Source organism: Pseudopipra pipra, chromosome 2 (assembly GCF_036250125.1).
Source record: "Pseudopipra pipra isolate bDixPip1 chromosome 2, bDixPip1.hap1, whole genome shotgun sequence".
NCBI classification, from domain to species: Eukaryota; Metazoa; Chordata; class Aves; order Passeriformes; family Pipridae; genus Pseudopipra; species Pseudopipra pipra.
The window spans coordinates 63,635,448-63,659,565 of NC_087550.1; the positions used below are offsets into that span (position 1 = coordinate 63,635,448).

The window sequence follows — 24,118 nt, forward strand, 5'->3', positions numbered from 1 at the left end:
ATCCTGCCTTCAGAGAAGTTTGCTTCTTGCTCAGTTGGTGCATATCCAGTCTTGATACTATCAAAAAAATATAACTGTTACATCTTTGATAAGCCTGTTTAGTGGTGAGTTGCTGTTGTATAATTTAGCAAGTACAGGTGATTTCTGAGCCTACTACTGGGGAGAAAATGGCCAGTGTTCGTCCTTCCAAGGGACCTGGCATCAATTGTTTACGTAGTTGCTTCCCTCCCAAACCCCACTCCAGACTCATGTTTGAGATGAGATTCTGAGGAGGGTAGTGCCAATCCCCTCATGCTCAGGAGATCTTTTAACCTGCCATCTTCTCCTAGTTGAGTCCTTTTTATAGTTAATCTGTTAAGTAGTAAAAATAGGTGTCTGAAGTCTGGAAGCACGGGGGCCAAGCACTCCATGCTAAATTTCATGAGTTTGTGGTGTGCTGTTGGGAACTAGGTGAACTACTATCAGACCTTTGTGATGCAGTCATCATCACTTTGTATAAGAAGAAAGGAGATAAATCAGACTGTTCAAATTACCGTGATATTACTCTGCTCTCCATTGCTGGCAAAATCCTGACTAGAATACTTTTGAACAGACTAATACCCGCTATTGCAGAAGGAATTCTACCTGAAAGCCAATGTGGTTTCAGGGCTAACAGGAGTACCACAGACATGGTATTTGTTCTCAGACAACTGCAAGAGAAATGTAGGGAACAGAACAAAAGTCTCTGTGTAACCTTTGTTGACCTCACCAAGGCTTTTGATACTGTGAGCAGAAAAGGTCTGTGGCAGATTTTGGAACGTTTAGATTGTCCCCTCATGTTCCTTAAAATGATCATCTCACTTCATGAGGATCAGCACGGACAAGTCAGATACGGCAATGCACTTTCTGAGCCCTTTCTAATAACCAATGGTGTGAAACAAGGCTGCATTCTCGCACCAACCCTATTCACAATCTTTTTCAGCATGATTCTCCAAAGGGCCATGGCAGACCTCGATGATCAGGACAGTATCTACATTCAATATTGTACCGATGGAAGCCTTTTCAACCTAAGGTGACTGAAGGCCCACACCAAGACCTTAAACCATCTTGTCCGGGAGCTGCTTTATGCTGATGACGCCGCCCTTGTCGCCCACACAGAAGCAGCTCTGCAGCGTTTAACATCCTGCTTTGCAGAGGCTGCTGAGCTTTTTTGGGCTGGAAGTCAGCTTAAAGAAGACAGAAGTTCTCTATCAACTGGCACCTCAGAAAGTCTTCCTTCATCCCCATATCACCATTGGTGAATCAGAATTCAAATCAGTCCAGCAGTTTAATTACCTAGGTAGCCTCATCTCCTCGGATGGTAAGATTGACAGAGAGATAGACAACAGGTTAGCAAAGGCATATAGTGCTTTCAGAAAACTCCATAAAAGAGTTTGGCGAAATAAACACCTGAAGAAAAGTACCAAGATCAGTGTTTACAGAGCCATAGTGCTGTCTACTCTCTTGTATGGATCCGAATCATGGGTCATCTACTGTCACCACCTGAAACTCTTAGAATGCTTCCATCAATGCTGCCTCCGTACAATCCTAAACATTCACTGGTCAGATTATGTAACCAATACATCTGTTCTAGAACAGGCAGCAGTTACGAGTATTGAGGCCATGTTGCTGAGAACACAGCTGTGTTGGGCAGGACACGTCTCAAGGATGAAGGACCACTGCCTCCCTAAGATCTTGCTCTATGGTGAACTTGCCACTGGCTGGCGCAAGAGAGGAGCCCCAAAGAAAAGATACAAGGACTCCCTGAAACAACATCTCAGCCTTGGCCATATTGATCCTCATCACTGATCTACTCTGGCCTCCAATCAGGAGGCCTGGAGACGCACTATCTATAACGCTGCTGCTTTCTTTGAGAACACACTCAGAATCACTCTCGAGGAGAAAAGACAACGCAGAAAGAATCGTGTCTTGCTGATACCATCCAAGGAGTCTTTCTGCTGTGCCTTTTGCAACCAGACTTGTCTATCTCGCATTGGCCTTTTTAGCCACCAGCACGCTTGTAGCAAGTGTGGGTAGAGCCCTTCCCAAATCTTCGTTTGCGAAGCCTAGCCATGATGATGATGATGATGAAAAATAGGTGTCATGAGGCAAAAGTTTGGGATCCAGGTGCTTAGGCAGTCCAAGGTAGGATTGCAAGAGCGTGTTGGGGGCTGAGGAAGATGTGGGATTTCACACACCTTTTTGGCATTCTGTGTCAGTTGGCTTTCACTATGGTGTTTAATGAGAGTCCTATCTTTTAGTACATACCTCTTTAGTGGAAGGAGTGCTTCCTGTGCACTTACCTGAGACCTGCTGGTGTTTAATATCATTGTCCTAAGTTCTCTTGTGGAACTGGATCATGATGCTGCTTTCTCTATGTGTCTAGGGTTGATTTAGAAGCATCTTAAACATATGGTTTTTATATTTGACTAATATTAATATTTTGTAAATATTCCCTAAACAGGACCATTCTGTGTGTTTGTTTCTGTGTGTTTGTTTATTCAAAAGCTAAGCTGCTTTGAACAGAAAAATGTTTTATTCTAGAGACCCAGTAATAACTTGACTCAAGTTACAGCAGAAAAGAGAATAGGAATTTGTTAAGAGCCAGAGCTGAGACTTGAAACTTTCCATGAGCACTGCAGAGGAAGCCCAACTGAAGTGGAGCTTTTTCTCTTCCTGAAACAATGCACAAATTTTGCAGTGTGCAGTTGGGAAAAAGATCACTTGACATTGAATTCAGATAGCCTGCATTGGTCATGACTTCCTTTTTCAAACTATTTTTTTTCTCTGCTTATTTCACAGAGATAGGTAATGAACTTTGTTTGTCTTAAATGCCAAAACTGATTCCTGTCTGTTAAGAGAAAACTAATGGATTTAGTGTCCCAAGTAGGAGAGCAAGAACTTTGTATCTGTGAGGTATTAAGGTAAGTGCAAGCGCACAGTCTGGAGAAGCCTTAATGTGGGAAATATTTTCCATGCCACATGCAGGGAAGTGCTCAGCTGTCAAGTGCAGCTGTAAGAGTTTTCACTGCCATATCTGTCACCAGGCTACTTCATAGATGCAAAATGCGGAACTGAACTTCTCCCTTCATCCTGGTGAAGGACAGTGCGCATGCACAAAGCTGCCCTCATACCACAGTGATTGGGGTGACAGGAGAGTGTTGGGGTTTGAAGGGTTTGTCTTCAGCCTGTTACCTCCATTTGGATATACCTGTTATTACCAAAACACTGTGCTGTTTGAGTTTTCTTGTCTCAGATGTTCACTGACATCACTACTGCAGACTATCATTTATACTTTATAACCTGTTCCCTACTGCTTATTCTTCCCATTCATGCTTTACCTCTAACACAACTCCTCTCAACTCATTCTTTCATTTCCATACCTTCCTGCTTATTAATTCTTTCAGTGACCCTCTTATCAATTTGGAATTCAAAAAAGGCAGGCTGTCTCCTTCCTGCCTGAACTTGGAGCAGCTGCATATCCTTGCCTAATGTTGAATGCTGTTAAATACCAATATCCAACAGTCATCTGATATGAGAGTGGAATGGGGCAGCTTAGATCAGGAAAATCACTAGAAATTGGTAAAAACCACCTTGCACATTGGTAATGTAAAAGGCATTTGTTGTGTTTATCTGTTTTTATCTGCCAGGTGTTGCCTTCTGAAAACCCGAAATACCCACTGTGATTTAGCAGCAATCCATAGTAATTCCCAGTTTATTACTAGATTTTTTTAAACATGTTTAAATATTATTAAAATGCATTAAATTGTTTTGAGTAATTGAGAGAGTGAATATCTGATGCCTCCCAGGCATGGAAGAGTCAGCTGGGATGCTACAAGCAGTAGAGAAAGGGAGATGAAATGGGAAGGGTTTCTTCTTGCCTTTGCAGTGGGATGAAGGGAACAGCAATATTTGCTTTTGCCTCGCTACTTCAAAGCTGCAATTGACTTGGTGAGGAAGACAACAGATGCTTGAGCAGGTATGTGGGCTACCTCTGCAGTTGCTTGGGGGGGTGCAATACTGAAGGCTTGCTATTGCCAAGGAGAGGTGACCTTGGTAGTCTGGTACCCACTGGTTAGCGGATGTTCCTGAAAACAGAAGAACTGAGATGCAAGGGGAGTATCTGCAGCTTTCCCACACATACCCATCTGAAGCTTTATTCTTGCCAAGGGTGTGAGTAATTGTAAAAGGCCAAGTCTAGCAGGACTTGTAAATCTCTGTCAGCTCTTGCTGAACCAGAGTGCTGGAGCCAAAACTGGGGAGAGAAATAGCGTGGTTGCAATGTGTGTAAAAATGAAGGGTACCAGAGGAAGAGACAGTGTGAGATGACAGGAGGAGTTGATGGGAGTACAGAAAAATGTCTCTAAGCTTTTTAGTGCATGATTGGGAAGCAGGCTACTGGACTGTCTTCTTTGGTTCCTATGTCCTAAGTAGAGTTTACTAGTTGACCACTGGGAAAGTTAGGACATAGATCCTCAGCATTCAGTGGCTTTTTAACTAGCTTGTAGCTGCCATACTGTGAACTTTTGTTTCTTTTACAGAAATATTTTCCTTTCAAAAGTTGATCAAGCAAAACCATTAAATGCTCTGGGGAAAAAAAAGTGAGTAGGAAAAGAAAGACAAACCTTGATCTTTCAGACTTAAATGAGTGAAGCAGGTATTTTAAAGGTACAGTGCCACAGGGAAAAGATGTATTTGTGGAATGATCTGGTTGTTGCATTTCTAGCAGCCTTTGTTAGCTTGCATTTATTTCTACTGTGCAGTGCAGATGATGAAAATTTGTATTTCAAAGCAACCCATTTTGTTCACTGCAGTGTTCAAGGTGATAACTGTTCTGGATCTTGGTTGTAAACTCAGAAATAACTTGTGTTATTTAGAGCAAACTGTCCAGCTGATCTGCTTTAGGGGCCAGATTCTGTCCACGGGACAGCTCTGACATGTTCTGCCTCCTCCCTTCCAACTGGAATAAAAATTGGTTATAAATATTGTTACCTGACCCTGGCCCCTTAGTAAATTATTAAAATACTGCCCTCCATGTGCACTGCCTCCCCCCAGGTGCTCAGTAGTTGGGACATCGCTGAATTAAGTAAACTGCTTAATCTGCTGCAGATTGTTAATAATTTACATATCTTGATAACTGCTCACAAATTGTATACATCCCTCCAAAGCTCACTGTGTGTGTTTGATGACACAATTTACTTCTATCAGCTATGACATGTGGAAGAGACTTACTGGACTGTCAGGTCATTCCACCTGGATGTTTTCAGCGTGTCTCAGATACCAGGACAGGAGAGTGGGAGGAGGAACTACTTGACACAGCAGAACTCACATGGATTTTGAAACCAACAGAGTGGGGTTTAGTTTGTGGGACATGTATCTCATGGCTTGGAGGTAACTGGACATATTGTCTCAGCCTTTTTGCATAGTAACTTAACCGCCTATAAGGAAAGCTGTTCCTCCCCTCTGCCGTGTAAGAAGCAATCCTGTCTGACCTGTAAGTAGTTGAGCCAGAATTGCAAGCCTGAGTTAATTTTTCAGGCAGTGCTGAGCATGCAAGGCCACACGATCAAAAAGGATCCCTTCCCTTATTTACTGCCTTTACCCCATCTCAGCTCATCTTTTTCCCTGGCAGATGCTGTGAGCAGATTTTATGCTTAACTAATAGCAAAAGGATTTACTTGCCTAGTGGGTTGTCTCTAGCTGTCTTCTACCTTGTATTACCATCTAAAATCTGGTGTTCTCTGGCAAGACCAGCAATAGATGTAGCCTGCTTCAATCTGCTACCGTTCTCTGCTTACAGTGGCCCTTGAATAGCCCAAAGTCATTACTTCAGACACATTATGCCTGTGCTAATTAGTAGTCTTTCTACTGGAAGGCAACATCTGTAGATGCCCCAACCCTGGCAGTGTTCTGGGCCAGGTTGGATGGGGCCCTGAGCAGCCTGGTTTAATGGAGGGTGTCCCTGCCCATGGCAAAGGGGTTGGAACTAGATGGTCTCTGTGGTCCCTTCTAACCCAAACCACTCTGTGATTCTATGATTTCTGAATAAAGTGGTATATAACAAGTTGTGTTGCAACTTCTCTGCAGGTAACTCAGGCCACTGTAAAAACATTACTTAACTCAAAGATCACTGATGGGTAGTTATCTTGGTTAACGCCTATTTACCTTTTCCAGACAAGAAACAGTACAAATCCTCCTCTTGTTACTAGCTTAGTCTCTAGATCTTTACTATTATTATTATTTAAATAGGATTCCCTAGTTTATTAATTATAGTAATAACCATGGCACCATCCTGATCATGACAGGGATGGGTGGTGCAGTGTTTACTCACAGCAACCCCAATCTCTGGTTGTGTAGCACCGTGATTGATGTGTTCTTCATACCTGTATATGCCCTGTGCTGCTGTTGTAGGCCAGCTCTGTTGTTTGTGTTATAAGATACTTTATGTCAGTTTTAATCTCCATACTTGCCAGCATTCTTTGATGTGCTTAAGAATCCTTATCTGTCTGAATTGGTAGGCTGGTGCAGGAGCTTACTGAAAGGAAGCTCCCCAGTAGGGAACATCATCTTTATTCAGGATGGGGAAAGCTGGTCAGTTTTTTCCAGTGATCGTGTACAGTTGCTGACTAATTAAATCAGCAATGACTTTGAAAATCCATGCTTTGAAAGTACTCAGTGTTGAATCCCTAATTCCTGTGAATATATGAATATTGACACCTTCATTGAGATCACCCTGTCCAGCAGCACAACCTAGTAAGTACTTAACTATTTTTGAACTTGAGGATGTTGCCTTTTGTATTAGCTTGAAATAAGATTTAATTGTAAGAGGCTGCCAGAGAAGCAGATCTTTAGAGCTGATTTTATCTCACAACCTCAAATCTATTTCTTCCAACATAATACTGATACTTTCCCTATGAATGGCAGCAGTAAAGATCTGGAGAGCGCAAGCTGAGACAGCATCTGGACAGGAATTGCAAAGGACTCTTCTCGTAATCCTCTAAAGAAAAATACCAGTAAAATAAGCTAGTAATAAGGTGCCAGCAAGGAGGTTTAAGTAGTGTTTGATGCTTTTGCCGTGAACCAGAATCTGTTCCTTATAGCAAAGAGGAAGTTACCTGTAAGGCAACGACTAGGTAATTGAATGGAAGTTGCTACAGGCTTTATTGGTTTGATGGATGGGTAGCAGTCACCTAAACAGTGGTTACCTGTCAAGATACAGTTCCATCAGGCATTTTTACAAAGCTGCACTGTAATATATTGCACCATTTCACCTATGTAAATAGTGTAATTTTTTTGTGCCTGAGGAGAGAGTTGGTCTTGTGTCCTCCCTACACTTCTGCAATAGACATGGCTTTCCTGTCCTGTCTTCACAAGGCAAAAGTTTGATGCATAGTGGCAAGATTTTCCCTGGTATCTGATAACCTCTGCCCATTACTCTCCTTTATAATTTTCTTTTCACTTCTCTTCCCAGTAACATGGGGTTCTGGGATTGCCCCTGGGAGCTGTAGATGACAAAACCTGTGTTCCTGCCCCTAACAGTGCAGTCTGGGCTAGTTATCTACCCAAAGGAGCAAATAAGCTGATTGGATCTGGAGAGATGTGAAATAGTACAGGAGAACTTAGTAAGTGGATAGCAGTGTATTGCAGAGAGAATTTAATATTGATAAATATACACTTTTTCTCTCATCCATAGTTGGTAAGTTTCTAAATCATGCCAGTGTGAATAAAAATCGTGTACAGCTGTACCAAATAATCAAACACTGCTAGGGTACATATAGGAAGAAGATGGATAAAGAAAACAATGATAATGCTTTTATAATTCAGCAGGTTTGTCTGTGTCTGGATTCTTTCATTTAGTACAGAAGATGCCAATTCAGACAGCATATTGCATCATTAGAGGGATTGGAAGGCAGGTAAGGAGAATAGAACACATGAACAGCTTTTCCAAGAGACTGGAAAGACTGATTACTTTAAGGATGAAGCATGTAAGTAATAATACAAGTATACACGGCAACTAACCAGTGAAGAAGGTAGAGACAACAGAACTTCTAGTCTTGTAACAGGAGAGCAAGAGGATGTTCATTGAAATTTGCTGTTATAACAGAATAAAGTTAGCACAGTATGAATTTGAATGCTGAAGAATGGGAAAGTTGTAACTAGGCTATATGAAAGAAATAGCTGGATGTGAAGAGGCACTGCATGTTTGAGATGGATTTCTTTAATAATAAAACCTAAAGTTTAGGATGGGATATTCAGTCTGGCAATACAGGTTTGAAGACAGTTTCTGTTCAACAATGTTGATTTCCGTCTCCTTATGCAACCCCTGTGGGAATGCAGAGGTGACAAACTGGCTGTCTTATAAGCCCTTGAAAGTGCCAGATCACCTCTAAATTACAGACTCAGAGGTTTGGGCCTTGCTGCACCTCACAGCACTCAATATGCATGATAAGAAGAAATCTGAGAACCCCTACAAAGGCACTTCAGGGCTGCAGTTCCTTTGCAGGTAAAGAACAAACCTTTCAGAACAAGGTTGGGTTTACACAGCTTTGCCCTGCTTTCTTCATCCCTTTTTGCTGGCACTAAAGCTGTTGGCCTTGCTAGTTTCCTTCCCAGAGAGTGCTGTGACTCCCCAGTCAAGATTGTCCTGCTGGGTCAGAGCAGCAGAGTGGCTACTTGCCTCCTCTGGAAGAAAATAGAGTGAAAGGACAGTGAAAATACTTCTGAAGCTGTTCTGAGAAGAAAACAGCAATGTGCAAAAAAGCTGAGGGAACGTTATCACTCATGAATCATTGTTAAAGCTCAACTGGGGGAACTGGAAATGGGATTCCTCTGAAGAAAGTCCTTGATCTCCTTGCTCTCAAGGAGAGCATTTCCAGAGACATCTTGATATAGCACAGAGCACACAAATACATTCCAAGTAGATAATGATTCTATGATTCTATGTTTGTTGTCTCTGAAAAAACAGTGCCATAATTGTTCAGCAGCATTTAAAAAACAAAAGCCTATCTCTTTTTAGAGAGAGTGTTTCAATAAGCTTTCAGTACCTGCAGCTATTGTGACCAGGTGATTGTCCTATTTATTGGCTAAGGAATTCATATATACAGTGCAAGTATGGGGGTTGGGTTTTAGTTTGGTTTTTTGTCATGGTTTGACTCCAGGCAGCAACTCTGCACCAGGCAGCCACTCACTCAGTCCCCCCACCCTGTTTTGGGATGGAGGAGAGAATCAGAAAAGTAAAAGTGAGAAAACTTGTGAGTTGAGATAAAGACAGTTTAATAGGTAAAGCAAAAGACATACACACAGGCAAAGGAAAACAAGGAATTAATTCACCATTTCCCATCAGGGGGCAGGTGTTCAGCCATCTCCAGGAGAGTAAGGCTCCATCACACATAACTGTTACTTGGGAGGACAAAACATTATCACTCCAAACATCCCCCCCTTACTCCTTCTTCCCCCAGCTTTATATGCTGATCACGGCACCATATAGTATGGAATATCCCTTTGGCCAGTTGAAGTCAGCTGTCCTGGCTGTGTCCCCTCCCATCTTCTTATGCACCCCCAACCCACTCATTGGTGGGGTGAGTGAGAGGCAGAAAAGGCCTTGAGTCTGTGTAAGCACTGCTCAGCAATAACTAAAACATCTCTATATTATCAACACTGTTTTCAGCACAAATTAAAGTCACAGCCCCATACCAACTACTATGAAGAAAATTATCCACCAAAACCCAGCACAGCTTTTTGTTGTTTTTTTTTTTCACAAAGAAAAATCCAGAGAAACAATTAATTGAAGTGAAAGTTCATATAGCAACAGAAATAAGTGTGCATATTGTAAGGTAATGACTTAATGGGAAATGTGTGGATGTTGGGACTTAACAGCTGCTTGCTTCAAAAAAGGGTTCATTTGCATTGAGATATATATGATTGATGGTCTTCTCAAAATCTAAGAGACACTGGTTTTCCCCTACAACTTTGTTTTGTATGAATTAAATGTTGGGTGCTTTTTGACTGAATGATAATACACTATCAAGGCAAAATAACACTTTTAGAGGTTGTGCATCCTCTTGTCTCTCTGTATCTGGGAGCCTATTTTCCTTACACCAGGATTCTGAAATATCTGCAATGAATTGTTATACTCTGTTTAATACATCAAATATCCTCTAAGAAGCAGTGAAGTAGTTAATGATTTAATTTAATCTTTTGCAATGGATGATGCGGATGACTTGTCCAGAAATTAAAATGCTGAGAGAAGGCATTATCCTATAGATGTGGAACTGTGGTTCCTTCTTCTGCAGTAAAGGTATAATGTACTAGATGCTACACTGGATAGTTAACCAAAGAAAACATTTGTATGAAAAATAAATTGAGGCCTAAGGGAATGACTTAATTTAGTGTTTGAAATCAAATATCAATCTTTTCCTGTAAATTAACCTATTTACGAATATAATTTATTAGAAACACCATACTGGTGGTATTTACATTGAAAATGGGTATGTTCAACTTTCACTTCATAGACTCAAAAGCACAAATTTACTTTTTTATTGGTTGAGTAATGCATTCATTTTTATGCAGAGTAAAGCATGCATAACTTAAAAAATTGTCACTAACTTGGTTGGGAGCCAATAGCAGCTTTGGAAAAAAAAAGTGTTGTGTTCTGCTGGACAGATGTTCCAGGCAGCTGGAACCTTGTAGGTTCTAGTCTTCACCTTTGCTATATGGATGATTCAGAGGGAAGCAGGAGGGTTGCTTTCTTGCAAATTCTGGATCCACTAGGTATTTTTAACATGGTTCCACTGAGTCACTTATTGCACAGCCGGCCTGTATTTTAATCTAACAAGGATTTTTCTAATAACTTCCATTACTGAAACATTTCAATGTGGAAGGAGGTGAAAGTAATTGGATTGCAATAATCAAATCATCCAATGCAATTACCTTCAAAAGCTTGTGTATTTATGCTTCCTGACTGCAAATGGGAATAGATGCATCCATTCTGTAAGGGAAATCATTTGGTGGGGTGTAGGTGAGGAGGTCTGCGGGTAAGAGGGAGATAAAGTTCATTTTGTTACCCCAAACCTCTGTAAGGAAGACTGGTGCACAGTTCTTAATGAGGGAGATAATTTTGAAATTTTGCTTGAAAAAAGTCCCAATGTGATATAATACTCATTGTTTAATACTTTCCAAAGCTGTAAGTTGATGCTCACTGAGAATTCTAGTCCTGCATTTAACTGCATTTGCAGAAAAAATTAGCTTCCCTACAGCATTTTTGCCTGAATGTGGTGTAGTCACCACACTGCTTCATATGATACACGATGAGCACTGCCTTTGTAGAGCTGCTGAAGACCTGAGGCAGCTCAGCTCTCTGAACCTTGTTTTAGTAACCTCAAGGTAACAGTATTTTTTGGTTGTTGTGACTTCTGGTTCATTTTTTGAGTGTCTCTTTACTTGCCCAGAGTTTCTGCAGTGGAGACTGGTCAGAATCTGGTTTTGGTCCAGTGCCTGAACAGCAGAGCTTGCGCTGCTTCTAGGCTTGTGTGCTCAGGTAGCTGGAAAAATCACTGAACTGCATTGCTCATTCATTTCAGACCAGAAAACTGAAAAATGGGTGGAAACAGTTTCACAGCTGAGTAGTAAAGCTGTCATGTCACTATCAGGTTTTTTTGAGTCATAAAAATGCGTTTCTCCTGAGATTGTCTCCTATGAATCTTTGTTTTCCAGTCACTTCCCACAAAGTACCCAAAAAGCCTTCTATGTAAACCAAAGCTGTGTTAAATAAAGTTGTGTCTCTTTCTCTGAGGTCTTAAGTACAACTGATTGTTATAACAGTTTTTCCCTGACAAACCCATGCAATTCTCTAGCTGCATATAAACTACTAAAACTTTGACATTTTCCCTATTATGCAACATGCATTTGCATTTAGTTAAAGCAGCATGAATTGAATGAGAAAACATCTTATAAAGCATGGTTTGAGTTAGAATGTTTAGTAAACTTTGTGTGAAAAAAATCCTGCCTTTCAGTCCATCTGCCTGCTTGCTTGGCATTCTGTTTTGTGCAATGTTTTTTTTATGAAGGTAGGTGATAAATGTATAGTACTTCAAGCTTTCAGTTTCTTTCCTATTGTACCTTTGCACTGAGCTTCATTCTAAGCTATTTCCACTGCATTTCTACTAAGCAGGAAGAACTAATACGGTGTTCTGCAAGATCATTAACTTCTGAGCTTAGTTCGCACAACACTTTGTTGCTCATTCCCTGTATCCTTTGGAGGTATTAGCTCAAAGTGAGATTATTTAGACCAAAAATTGTATGTAACATATTCTTTAGTATTCATATGATCCAGGGCCTTGGTGGGGTCCTTGGCAGGAAACTTTTCTAGTGACTCTGAGAATGGATGAGGCAAGAGACATTTGTAGGGGATGATTATGAAGAAAAGCAAATAAGACTATTTAGATTTAATAAGGAGAATCATTAAAGGTAGCAAAAATCAGCTTTGTTGCCACCAGATGATGGTCAGTAAAAGTCAGTGAGTGACTCGCCCCCTTGGGCATTTCTCCCCTATTCTATCCTTTGCAGCAGACTGCAGACTTGCTCCTGAGCTTCCCGTTCAGCATTAGGTGGGATACCTGCATTGTAAATTGTGCATCTGGTTGTTGTGTTGCAAAAGGAGAAATGAAATGTCAGGATTTCTATCGCCTTGTGTCTGACAAGTGCTGTGTAGATCATTATCATAGAGATAATCCATGTAATGATGAACCTCACCTAAAATGTTTTCTGCTAGCCTTAGACCTATATGAAATCAAAGCAGTGATGTTTTATATCGCTGGATGGGATTGACAGTGCATTTGAACATATAAGTGCTCCTGAGACTCCTTCCTCCCTCACAGCTGGTGCCTGAGCTACTGCTTTCAGATCCAGCTGCCTCCGCATGGGTTTTTGGTATGCTCCCTGTGCTGTTCATATCTAGGACTGTGTGCAGCCCATGTTTGGTTCACCACCCTTGCTGTGATTATATTTCTTCTGAGCTTTGTGCATGAGAGTTGCTGGACTAGCAACAATATCAGCAACATTTTGGATACAACAATTTGGATACAGCAAAGGGGATAGCTGTTGGGAGCTGGCCTAGGTTCCTATTGAAGTCAGATCTTACTACTCCTATGGCTTTGTTGCAGAGCTTGAGATATACAGAGTAAGGAGTGCAACTATTGCTCAAAAGGCTTTTATTTTGTAGGAAGCCTGATGATGAGTTACAGACCTAGATTACAATGAGGATATCGTATCTTCTAGAAATGCCTTTATGTAGTCACCGCTAAGAGACAACCTCTCTAAAACAGCCTTGAAATAAAGTCCATTCTTCAGAACTTTTTTATCTTTTCCCCACACATTTTCCTTTTTCCTGAATTTGTAGCTCTTCCACTTAATTTTAGAAACTGAGCCTGCTCTTTTCTAATACGAAAGAACCTTGACCAGATCTACAGTGATCATAGAATCACAGAATAGCCTGAGTCAGAAGGGACACAGAAGGATCATTGTGTCCAACTCCTGGTCCTGCACAGGATAATCCCAAGAATCATACCATGTGTATGAAAGCATTGTCCAAATGGTCTGTGAACTCTTGTCAGGCTTGGTGATGGGACGACTTCCCTGGGGAGCCTGTTCTACTGAAGAACCATTTCCTGACATCCAACCTAAACCTCCCCTGACATAGCTTCATACCATTTCCTAGGGCCCTGTCATTGATCACCCCAGAGAAGAGATCAGTGCCTGCGCCTCTGCTTCCCCTTGTGAGGAAGTTGTAGACTGCGATGAGGTCTCCCCTCAGTCTCCTCTTCTCTAGGCTGCACAGACCAATGACCTCAAGCTGCTCCTCATACAGCTTCCCCTCAAGGCCCTTCACCATCTTCATAGCCCTCCTTTGCGTGCTGTCTAAATAGCTTAATATCTTATGTTGCCTAGCTGTGCACTGTCTTGCAGTCTCAGAAAGAGTCAAGTGAGTAAATCCTTGATTAGTTCAGTTTAAATCACACATTTCTTCATCAAAACCAGTGAAAAGAAGGTAACACCTGAAATGTGCCCAAAAATTTCAGGGTTTCTGCAGAACCCTTCATCATAGTTGTGTGATGGGCTTCTTGGTGGGAACTAGTATGGGTGAGCCTGAGAGACACAGTCATGCACTTCACTGGGTCTTTGGGGTTGGGTTTGGGGGCAGGAGGTGGTGTAAAAGTATTGGGGGTTTGTCTTGGTTTGGGTTTTTTAAGGAGGATATAGGATGAGGACTGGTAGATTAAGTCCTCTTGGTGCCTGAGGTTTTAGCACTCTGCTATTAAATTTCTTTTGGTTTTTCCTGAAACACAGGCTGGCTCAGAAACCAGTTCCGGTTTTGACTTTTGCTTTCATATATTTTCTTTCAAAATTTATTCGAGAAATTAAGCTCCTTATCACTGGTTCCAGTGCACTGGTGGTGGTTCATGAGCTACCACGAGGCATGAAAGATCTTTTATTCTTTCAGAAAATCACAGTAGCAGTCCATGTCATTAACTGGTGGGAGCCAGAATCTTTTCACGTCTCTTACTCACAAAAGTCCCTGGAGAAGCTGAGGGGGTTATAGTACTGTATAATGCAGTTTAATGCAGTTGTTAAATAATTTTCCTTATCCTACTTCTAATGACAGTGTGTCTCTGCTAAAAGCAATAAAACTGTCAGTGGTGTACTTGGACTTCAAATGCTACTATTATTATGTTTATTTAATGACATCAGCTTAAGCTTTTGCTGTTACCAATGCAGATATTTAGTTTCTAGAGAGACATATCTTTTGAATACTTCTGAATTGTCTGTTATTGCATACTTAGGAAGAGGTGGAATTTTTAAATTTCTTTTTCAACACTAAAGAGGTCTTCAGTATATTGATGGTGCGAATTTGTGCTAATAGGCCATTAGGTATGCCTTGAAACCTCATAGATTACAATAACCCTCATATAGTATTATCCTAATATGTTTTCCTTTCTTCTCTCGATAGCTGAAGGAGTGTTTTAAAGGATTTTCTGGAATAGTGTCCTCCTTTTCCTATTTTGAAACTGTTCTGAAAATGTGTTAAATCAGTTCTGTGGCTAGAACAGTGGACAGTAGGGAATGTCTTTATTTTTAACCATGCAATGTCATTTGCACTGTTGACATACTCCCTTTTCCCGAGGAGCAGTAATGTTCACAGAGTCTCTGGCTAAGCCTGATATGACTTTAGAAAGTGACAGATGAAAATTTCTGTACATCTGTAATTTCTGTGCTTACTACAAATAGGAATAAAACTCATTTCAGATCTTGTGCTGGATTTGATGCTTACCCTTCTTGGTCACTCAGCAAGACAAGAGATAAAATAATCCTGCAATATATGATCCAAGGTATAAACAATAAAGACTGTGTTAAAATGCCATTTAAAATGTTTTCCTGGAGTTCAGTATTACCTACAAAATAATGTAGTACATTGTATGTTTTTAGGGATACCTCTGCTTTGGTATATGGTTGGTGTATGCCTGGGGTGTGAAGGTGGTATTATGTTACAGAAGTGCATCTCATCAAAGAGAAATGTTTATAAAGACAGAATTAAGAAAGAAAAAAAAATTGCAAACTGGAGAGGAGGGAATCTGTTATGGGAAACTGATATATCAGATTTCTTCACTCACACTGTACAACTAGAACTGGTGAGTTTATGGATATTCTGGAGAAGTGGAGTGTTATAGGGGTAACTTGTTTCTCGACATAATGGATCTCCCTACAACAGAGTTCACAGTATTGTAACATACAAACATCTTGAGACAGTGCTTACACACGTCAGTCTGTCTGTACTGCATGCAACACCAATGTTTGTCTTTTGCATTAATTTCATGGAAGACACCAAGGAGAAAAGACAAGCCCTGCCTATGAGTCAGGCAGATTCACAGAAACTTAACTCCACCACTCCAAGTGACACTGAGTCATGCAGCAGTGAGGTGATTGCTCAGGCCAGAGTAGGGATGGAGTAGAGAATCTTGCATGCAGCCTGGCAGAATTGTGTGGACTTTCATGGAGCACAGTACAGCCTAAATGCATAAACTATGGTTTGTATGAGCAAAACATCTTTATCAGAAATGACATACCAGTGACTGAGTAAGTTTCTGTAGATGATGAAGCACAGAGCTGCCATGCCAAGGTGAACGTGCCACTGTTGACATAGGCACCTCTGTGAGCAGCAGGCATTCAGATGAAGCTTGCCTCCTGCACATGTACACAGCCTGGCAGTGTGCTTGAGACCTGCTGGTACATCGACAGCCACTTGAACTTGAGACACATTCTCTTGAGTGTACCAGAGAGAAGCAATTCTTCTTTTAAACTATACATTTTTCACTTTCCCTTAATATTTGAAGACATAGTCTGTCTTTTATATGGCAGAATTATTTCTGTATAGCCCATCTCCTTTAAAAATAAATCATCTCTGTTATGAAAAGACTAGAAGAATATCCATTGATTTGACAGGTTCTAAAAATCTCTCCAAATCAATTTACTGATAACAAAGTGAAGGGACAGCTCATTTCCATGGTGACTGCATCACTCTAGTGCAGTTGAAGAATGGATCCTGAGCTGGATAGGTGCTGTGTTTAAGTCCAGTAACCATGCAAGCAGCAAGTACTCCTCATGCCATATATCTATAAAAAAAGCTTGGTTTTGTTCATGTTTGGGTTTTTTCCTTGCATTCTGTAGAAGCTTCAAGTGCTTTTGGTTTCTCATCTAGTGGGTAGTATTCTTTAAAGAAGTATACAGAAATGTACACAACTGCAGCTGAAAAAATATGTGCTCTTCCAAGAAAATGTGGCTTCTCCCAAATTCAGTAGTTGGTGCTGTTTGCTCTTTAGCTTGAATCTACTTTGAGAAAAAGTTACCTAGAAAAGGTTAATGAACTGAGATCAGTTTTTCTTCTTTCAATAAAATGTTTTATCTATTCCATTGATCTTAACAGAAGAAACTTATGGGTCACCATTATATAAGGAAGAATTTTAAGTCTTTTACATCATCTTATACATAGATATTGGAATTCCATTATAATGCTTAACATAACTTTTAAATGTTTGTTTTAAAGATATGCATAGTAATTGTCCTTAATTTTAAAATACATTGTTTATAAGGTATTTTTGGTTTTCTTTATTTAGAATTATTTACTGAGGAGATGGTGTTTCTGTATTGAGTTACATGAATTTGGCTTCCCGGTTATGTGCCTTTTCACACACTGTATACAGTTAGATGATGTCTTTTCCTGGTATTTTTATTCTTAGAATGCTTTGTTTCTCATTTTGCATGAATTAATCATTGAATGGAAATATATTTGACTACATAAAGAAATGAGCATACTGTATACCTAGAGAAGAGGCCTGTACTAGTTAAAGTAGTTTCACTCTTAACTAGGAACCTCCACCAGTTTTTTGTTTGGATTTTTTTTAACTTAAATAGAAAATGTTTTTTGTCTCAATATAATTTATCTAGAAGTCTTAACATTGACATAATTGTATACTGCAGTTTAAAAAAACAACAATAAAACAAACACATAGTGTCCAAATGATTGCCATTCTTGCAAATAAAGATCATTTTTATGTCTTCCAGCTTTTGAAACATCTGTTCTTCTACATAGTCCTTTTCAAGCAAGTTGAATTATCTATAAGATGTTGTGCTGGGTTTGTTATGTGCCAGAGCCTTAAAGCAGAGAGGAGAGGCAACCTTGTCAAAGCCTAGGGATTTTGAAACTGATAGCACTCGAATATATAGATTGGGATGGTCAAGAAAGACAGGTCTCTCACAGGATATTAGTGCACCTCCTCAGGGCTGTCTTGTATTGAGTTATTTCAGCTCCTTGTGATTCATCCTGTTATTTTTTTGTGCGTATTCATTTATTCCCACAGTCACCTCACTTGTCGAGGATAAACACATGACTAAGATCTCCTCTGTTTTGGGAAACAGAGAAGTTGACATACTTCCATAGTTACAATGACCAGCTTCTTAGCAAAGGTGAACCCAAAGGTTTTGCACCCAAACCTTGCATACGGTCCTGTGGCTATGGATGTCTTCCCAGATATGTGTGCTGAGATCTGGATGCAGAGTGCCACTCTGACAACTATGTAGCTATGGTTAGCTACAGGGAGAAATGAGCGGAGAATTTGCCCCTGTCACAATTAAAAATGTGGTGGTGTTGTTATAGGCTGGTGAATTGTCTCTTATAAAAAGTATTGGTGGTTTTATTTCATAGCTGCTGAAGATCTGCTGCTGTGTTTGACAGAAAAAGGCCATTAGACTTAGGAGATAATGATATGGAGTGTTGTATGTTTTGAGTAAGTTGTGAGAGCTTTCTAACCATGGGACTTGTTGACCCAGTGAAATTTTAGTTTTTGGAGCAACATATTGTGTCAAAGTGTATGCATGAGTTATTTCTAAAATGATTCAGCTTGTGTAGTGCCTAAATAAACAAGGTCTCAATTATTTGCTGTAAAAAGGGCTTGAATGAAGGGTAAGATGAGCAGAAACCTTTTGGAACACATGGTTGTGCAGCCTTTGGCTTGAAGTCTGAAGGATAGATTACTAATTCTCAAACTGCTTTATTATGTTGCATGGCATCTCTGTTCAGACTGCATTTGTGTATATGTAATGTCTTAGATCAATTTATATTATATTATAATGTTATAGTTCTGAACTTTTTTCTGACCAAAAAGGTCTGCAACCTGCTTTTCCATGAAAATGAGGTAACAGTACAAATGACCATGTAGTCTCCTCAAGAAGCTATATTTCCATATTTCATGTACTGTTTCTTTTTCCATAAAAGTATCAAGTGGAAGTTATAGAAACAATAATTTTTTTAGATCATTCTTGTATCTGCTGTTGTATACTAACTTTGGTGGAGAAGACTAATTAGAAGTGGGTGATGGGTCAAAATCTACTGTCCTATGCTAACATAATGCTCTCTTGAATAACTACATTTTCTAGAGAAGGTTGATACATTTGGTGTAAATCAGTAAAGCGTGGAATACAGTATTATACGTAGGGTTTACTAGTTAACATTGGATATGATAAAGATTAGAGGAACAGTAAAGCAGGTAACAGGTGGCTGTAATTGAGGTGACCATGGGCTATGCAGGAACAGGCAGGAGATTACTGGCTGCCTGCTTCTTTAACTGTTGACACTGTTACTAGACATGTTTTGATTAACTGATTAACTGAATTTAAGAGAGAGCTTCAATTAGAAAGAAGCTTCAGAGATTGGACCAAAGCAAGCAAATGACAATGAGGACTGAAATAATAAATATTTAATGACCCAGGTGGTACAGCATCAGTCAAGATCCTCTGCTAAGGAAACAAGCAACAAATATCTCAAGTGTCTGAAGGGCATGTATTTAGTGTCAGGGAGCTGACACTATAATATGATTATGAGAAAGCAAACGTAATCCTGAGATAGATTGGGAAGATCTTCTAGCAGAAAGGAAAATGCCGATGTGTTTGTGGGTAGCAATGTTTGGTTCTAAGTGCCCCTATTCAAGGACAGCAGCTGCAAACTGATGGGGCAGAGAACTGTAAGGCTGCCTGTTACCTTAGTCATCCTCTTGAGAGAAAGGATAAGAGTTTGGCTTCTTCATGCTCAAATCGGCATTTCATAGCATCCTGAGTGCACTGAGGAGAGAGGAAGGTCCTGAAGCTGAAGAGCTCATTGTTGACACAGATAGATGTAATCTTAGTAATTAGAAGCTGAAAATCTCAGAACCTCATTCCTTTTCTTAGAGGTTTTCCTGAAGCAGAACAATGAAACAACAGGCAGTGGATGGACCAAGGCCTACCCTGAGTGCCAGTGGGGAAGGCTTCTGTAGAGCACTGGAAGTGCTGATACAGGAATACTTTCCTGGTCTACATATGGTGTCCCAAATCCTCATGTGAAGCACTGAATGAACAGTCACATTCAAGTCCTTGTAAAGGCAAAGAACAAAAAAGCATAGCAGTTTCCAAATACTGTTGTGGTATGTTCAGACAAGATGTTGAATACTACAGGGAACCAAAGAGTGGTCTACCCTCGTCACCTTACAGGGGTTAATCTGAGTTTGTTGTATCAGGCTGCTGTAGGATTTTGCACGTTTATTTTCCCTCTCAGCAAAATACTTTAATTTTGAAGAAGGTCTTGTACATTCATCGTCACCACTTTGTTTTCATTCATAGTTACTTTTCCACTCTTCCTCACGTGTATGCTGTGTTTTTTCTTTTGTAGAACAGTTCGTGTTTGGCTGAAGAGAGACAGTGGGCAGTACTGGCCCAGTATATACCATGCAATGCCATGTAAGTATAAGGAGAGGTTCGATATCAACTGTGTATTTGCAATCTGGCTTTTCTGATTTTGATGAAGCTTTATGCTTATGACCATTTGCAAGCTTACCTCTCTGTATTAAATGTTATTGTTGAACAATTCTCGTGGTTTCAGTGAAGCTTTATCAAGTTACACACTAATGCTTCTGAGGGGCATCAGAGGTTACAGCAGCAAAAGGACACAGACATGTTAGCAAGGGGTGAGCATTTAATGCAAATATAGATTTTAAAATGTGGGAGCTCAAAATGTAGTCTCTCATTCTGCCCCAATGGAGTCCACAAAGCTTTGTAAGTCTCCAGTATAAATCACTCTGCCCTTCCTACTGCATGTGCTCAGTCCATTAGAGTGCAATGGTAAATGGTTTTATTTGGTAAGAACTTAATATCCTGTTGCAGCTAATATGATAGAGAGGATACTAGACAGGGAAGGCAACTCTTCCAGTGTAGAAGCAGAATCATTTTACCTCTGCAATTAAATGTGGAAAACCAAGTGTCCCTAATGGATCCTTCCATTATTGTGTGCTGTATGCCTTCTCTCTCAGAGAGAGTGTACATGCTTTAAGAGAAACTGCAAATCAATGTCCACTTTTCCAAGAGACAGTTGAAGAAATCACAGCCCTCGCTGTTTGCCTTAAACCCTGTGTTGATTGCAGGAATATAACTTTACAGGTCACCAGAGGCAGGCATGTGCTAATGCTCCTCAATCAGCTTCAGATGTGCTGGGTTAGCCTGTCTTTGGAAAGCTTGCAAAGCTGACCTTAAATCCAGATTGGGGAGCACATATCAAGTCTCACTGAGGTATTCTTACTGTCTGGAGAAAGACTTATTTTAAGCTAAGATAGGTAGATTTGGAAGAGACATCTGTCTCTGTGATACATAAAATATTTAATAGATATAAGTTTCAGTACTACAACAACATCAGCCTGGGACCTTAGAGCAGCCATGGTGTTTGCCTGCTTTAAGAAAACAGGAAGATCTCTCATCTTCCTTTGGTAATGGACTAGCTCATAAGAATATGTCAATCCTGAAAGGTACTTTCTGCTCAAGTTTGCACAAGAAGGTATTTGAAACTAGCTAATGATGTGGCAGTCTATGGAGCTTCGTCATGATCACTGACAGTGGCCTGAGTTCCCTTGACCTGCCCTGAGAGGTTTGCTTTCCCCAGTTAAACTGTTATGAAATGGCTATTCTAGCAGTTTGGCATTGATACTTCCGTTTTTCCATGTGGTGTTTTTTCATACATTTGCATTTTGAAATCTCTTTAGGTTCTCTTCTGGTCTTAGCAAAGCTATGTTATTGCCAGTAATAACAACGTCAGTGGAAATGATGGAGTAGATCCAGATCCACTGAAGGGGGACTATTTTAGAGCTCCTTCATTTTGAAGGCTGGTAAGCTTTTGAGGCACGAGATGTTAAAATTATGCTGTGTTATTCGCCGATTTCAAGAATGATCAGGTATAATTAATGACTGGAGCAATGCCAATTACATTATCAGCCATGTCTTTAAGCTAGGAAATCATAGGAAAAGCTCTGAGTCAGCATCTCCATGAGTCTGCACTTGACTGCAAATGATCATTTTGTCTGTTTCTGTGTGAATCACCTTTTTGAGGGTGCTCTGCTTTAAGTCCATACTGGATTTTGTTGTTTAAAGAACGACTGCTCAGAGGTTCTCTGTGTAAAATTGTAGGAGAGACATTAGTGCCTTTGTGCTGCTTAGCAAGATGTGACTGGCAGTCCTACCTTATAGATACCCCATCAATATAACTTGTGATTTGACTATGGTGGTGCGTGATCTAAACTATTTTATGTTTTGATATCAGGTAGCCTTAATAACTGAGTCTGTGCCCTAGATCCTCTGGCACATGAGGAGAATGAGGAGTTGGGCTGAGTCAGCTATGTGCTTTGGTTCTGCACCCAAATAAGGTCATCAGTGCTTTCTGAATGTGAAAACCATTAAATATCTGGAAAAAAAATATCAAGATTATATATCTCTTCTGAGTAGGGACACTTGCTGCTCTTTAGAGGTGGGATTTCCCCAATTGCAAAGTTTTATGCCCTTTTTATGAGTGCTTCTGTAGTCAGAAAATTCTGTACAGCACAGTGGCCACAATTTTTATCATCTCTAGCCCATGAGAAAGAAGAGAGCTCTGGGTGTCATTCACAGTTATATTGTTAGTATGGTAACCTAGGTAAGCTGGAAACCTCACTGACACACCTCTTTCACACCACTGTTGTCTCAACAGCTCATTAACAACAGCATGTTAACCCTCCTCATGGGTAGATGTGTACTCTTGGTTACTCATGGTTAGATTTGTGACTTGAACAGTGTCTGTACAGGAGGAAGAAAAAAACAACTTTGCAGACACAAATTCATGAAAGGCAAAGGAATTGTAGTCAAGAGTCAAATAAAGTTTGCCAATAAAAAAAACTCTAAAACACCCAAAAAGAACCAAAAAAACCTCTTGCAGATGTGGAATGGAGTAAAGGATATATTGTAGTGAGGAACAATGGAGTATCAAGTCTTTGAGGCAGATAATACACTGCTTGTCTTACGATAATTTTCATAGCTAACACTTTGCTTTAAACAGGAGGCTAAAAAAACTGCAAGGCAAAACATACTCCTTTGGTCTTAAACTGTGTCATATATAGGCACTTGAAAGTTGCCTAAAGACCCTGAAACTGCTACAAGTTTTGAATTTCTCTTTTACTTCTGTCAGCCTCTAATAGAGGTCACACTGTTGAGCACGTGAAGTATGTCAATAGGGTTTTTCCTCCAAAATTCGCCTTTCAAGGGCAAAAATCAGTGTGTATTTGCTCTAAATTTAAGATAAGACTACAGCCAGAGTTCTGCATCAGAAATATCCTGTTTGTCCTCTATAATAGTTCAGATCAACCTTTTCTCAGTTTGAAATCCAAACCATAGCTAGGTACTCAAGTAGAGCCTTCAGAGTGCTGTTATTTTTCCTGGATATTATTTTAAAAGGATCTTAAATATCTCAGAAGCTTAAGGTTTCAAATTTTTGTTTTGTTTTCTTTTTTTTTTCTTCTTTTTTTCTTCTTTTCTTTCCCTCTTTTTAATGAGCCTAAGTACTTAAGTATCTGAATGTCATCTTATTTTTGCTAATATATAAGCTGCTTCAGTCTTGTTACAATTGGCATCACTTTAACAACATTAATGTAGCTAGCGTGGACATAATTTTAGTGATGACATAATGATTTTTGTAAGAGTACATGTTACTGAAGAATTCCCTTATGAAAATGATTATAGCAAAATAAGTATCTTTATGCTACTATGACTGCAGTAGTATACACGCAGGTCTGGAATTAAGAAGTTACTTCTTTTGTAATCAATTTGTGTCAAGCAATTGCTTGAACCTTTTGTATCTGAAGTGTTTGGAAAAGCACACTTCAAATAGGTAATTTACCTGAGACTTTTTCTCTGTGAGCTATTAGTTGCCTTCAGACTTACTAGTATCTCTTTCAAAGTATGCACAGTGTCAAGCATTAAAAGCTGATATGTAGAATATGTCTGTTCTGGATTTAAGTCCTTTAAAATTACTTGATGTTTATTCTGCTTAGAATTGCTTTTTTTCCTGTTCATTTTTTCTACAACTGTCTTGTTCTGCTACAACCCTAGAAGCCTCAATTTAATAGTGCATCACCATCTGAAGGCATGATTAAAGTTTGCCTTTCCTGAGGGAGAGGTACAGGAAAGAGGAAATTTTGTCACTGTCACTAGGCCTGATTTAATTTTC

General features: G+C 39.9%; 1 protein-coding gene across 2 annotated transcripts in view; it reads left to right on the forward strand.

The window, feature by feature from the left end:
* The window catches only part of WDFY2 (WD repeat and FYVE domain containing 2), an 85,196-nt gene that overhangs the window by 34,203 nt on the left and 26,875 nt on the right, over positions 1-24,118 (forward strand). For both annotated transcript variants that reach the window (XM_064645777.1, XM_064645778.1), the window contains one exon: positions 20,270-20,337. In XM_064645777.1, coding sequence (XP_064501847.1) covers positions 20,270-20,337 — 68 coding nt within the window. The remainder of the gene's footprint in view (positions 1-20,269; positions 20,338-24,118) is intronic.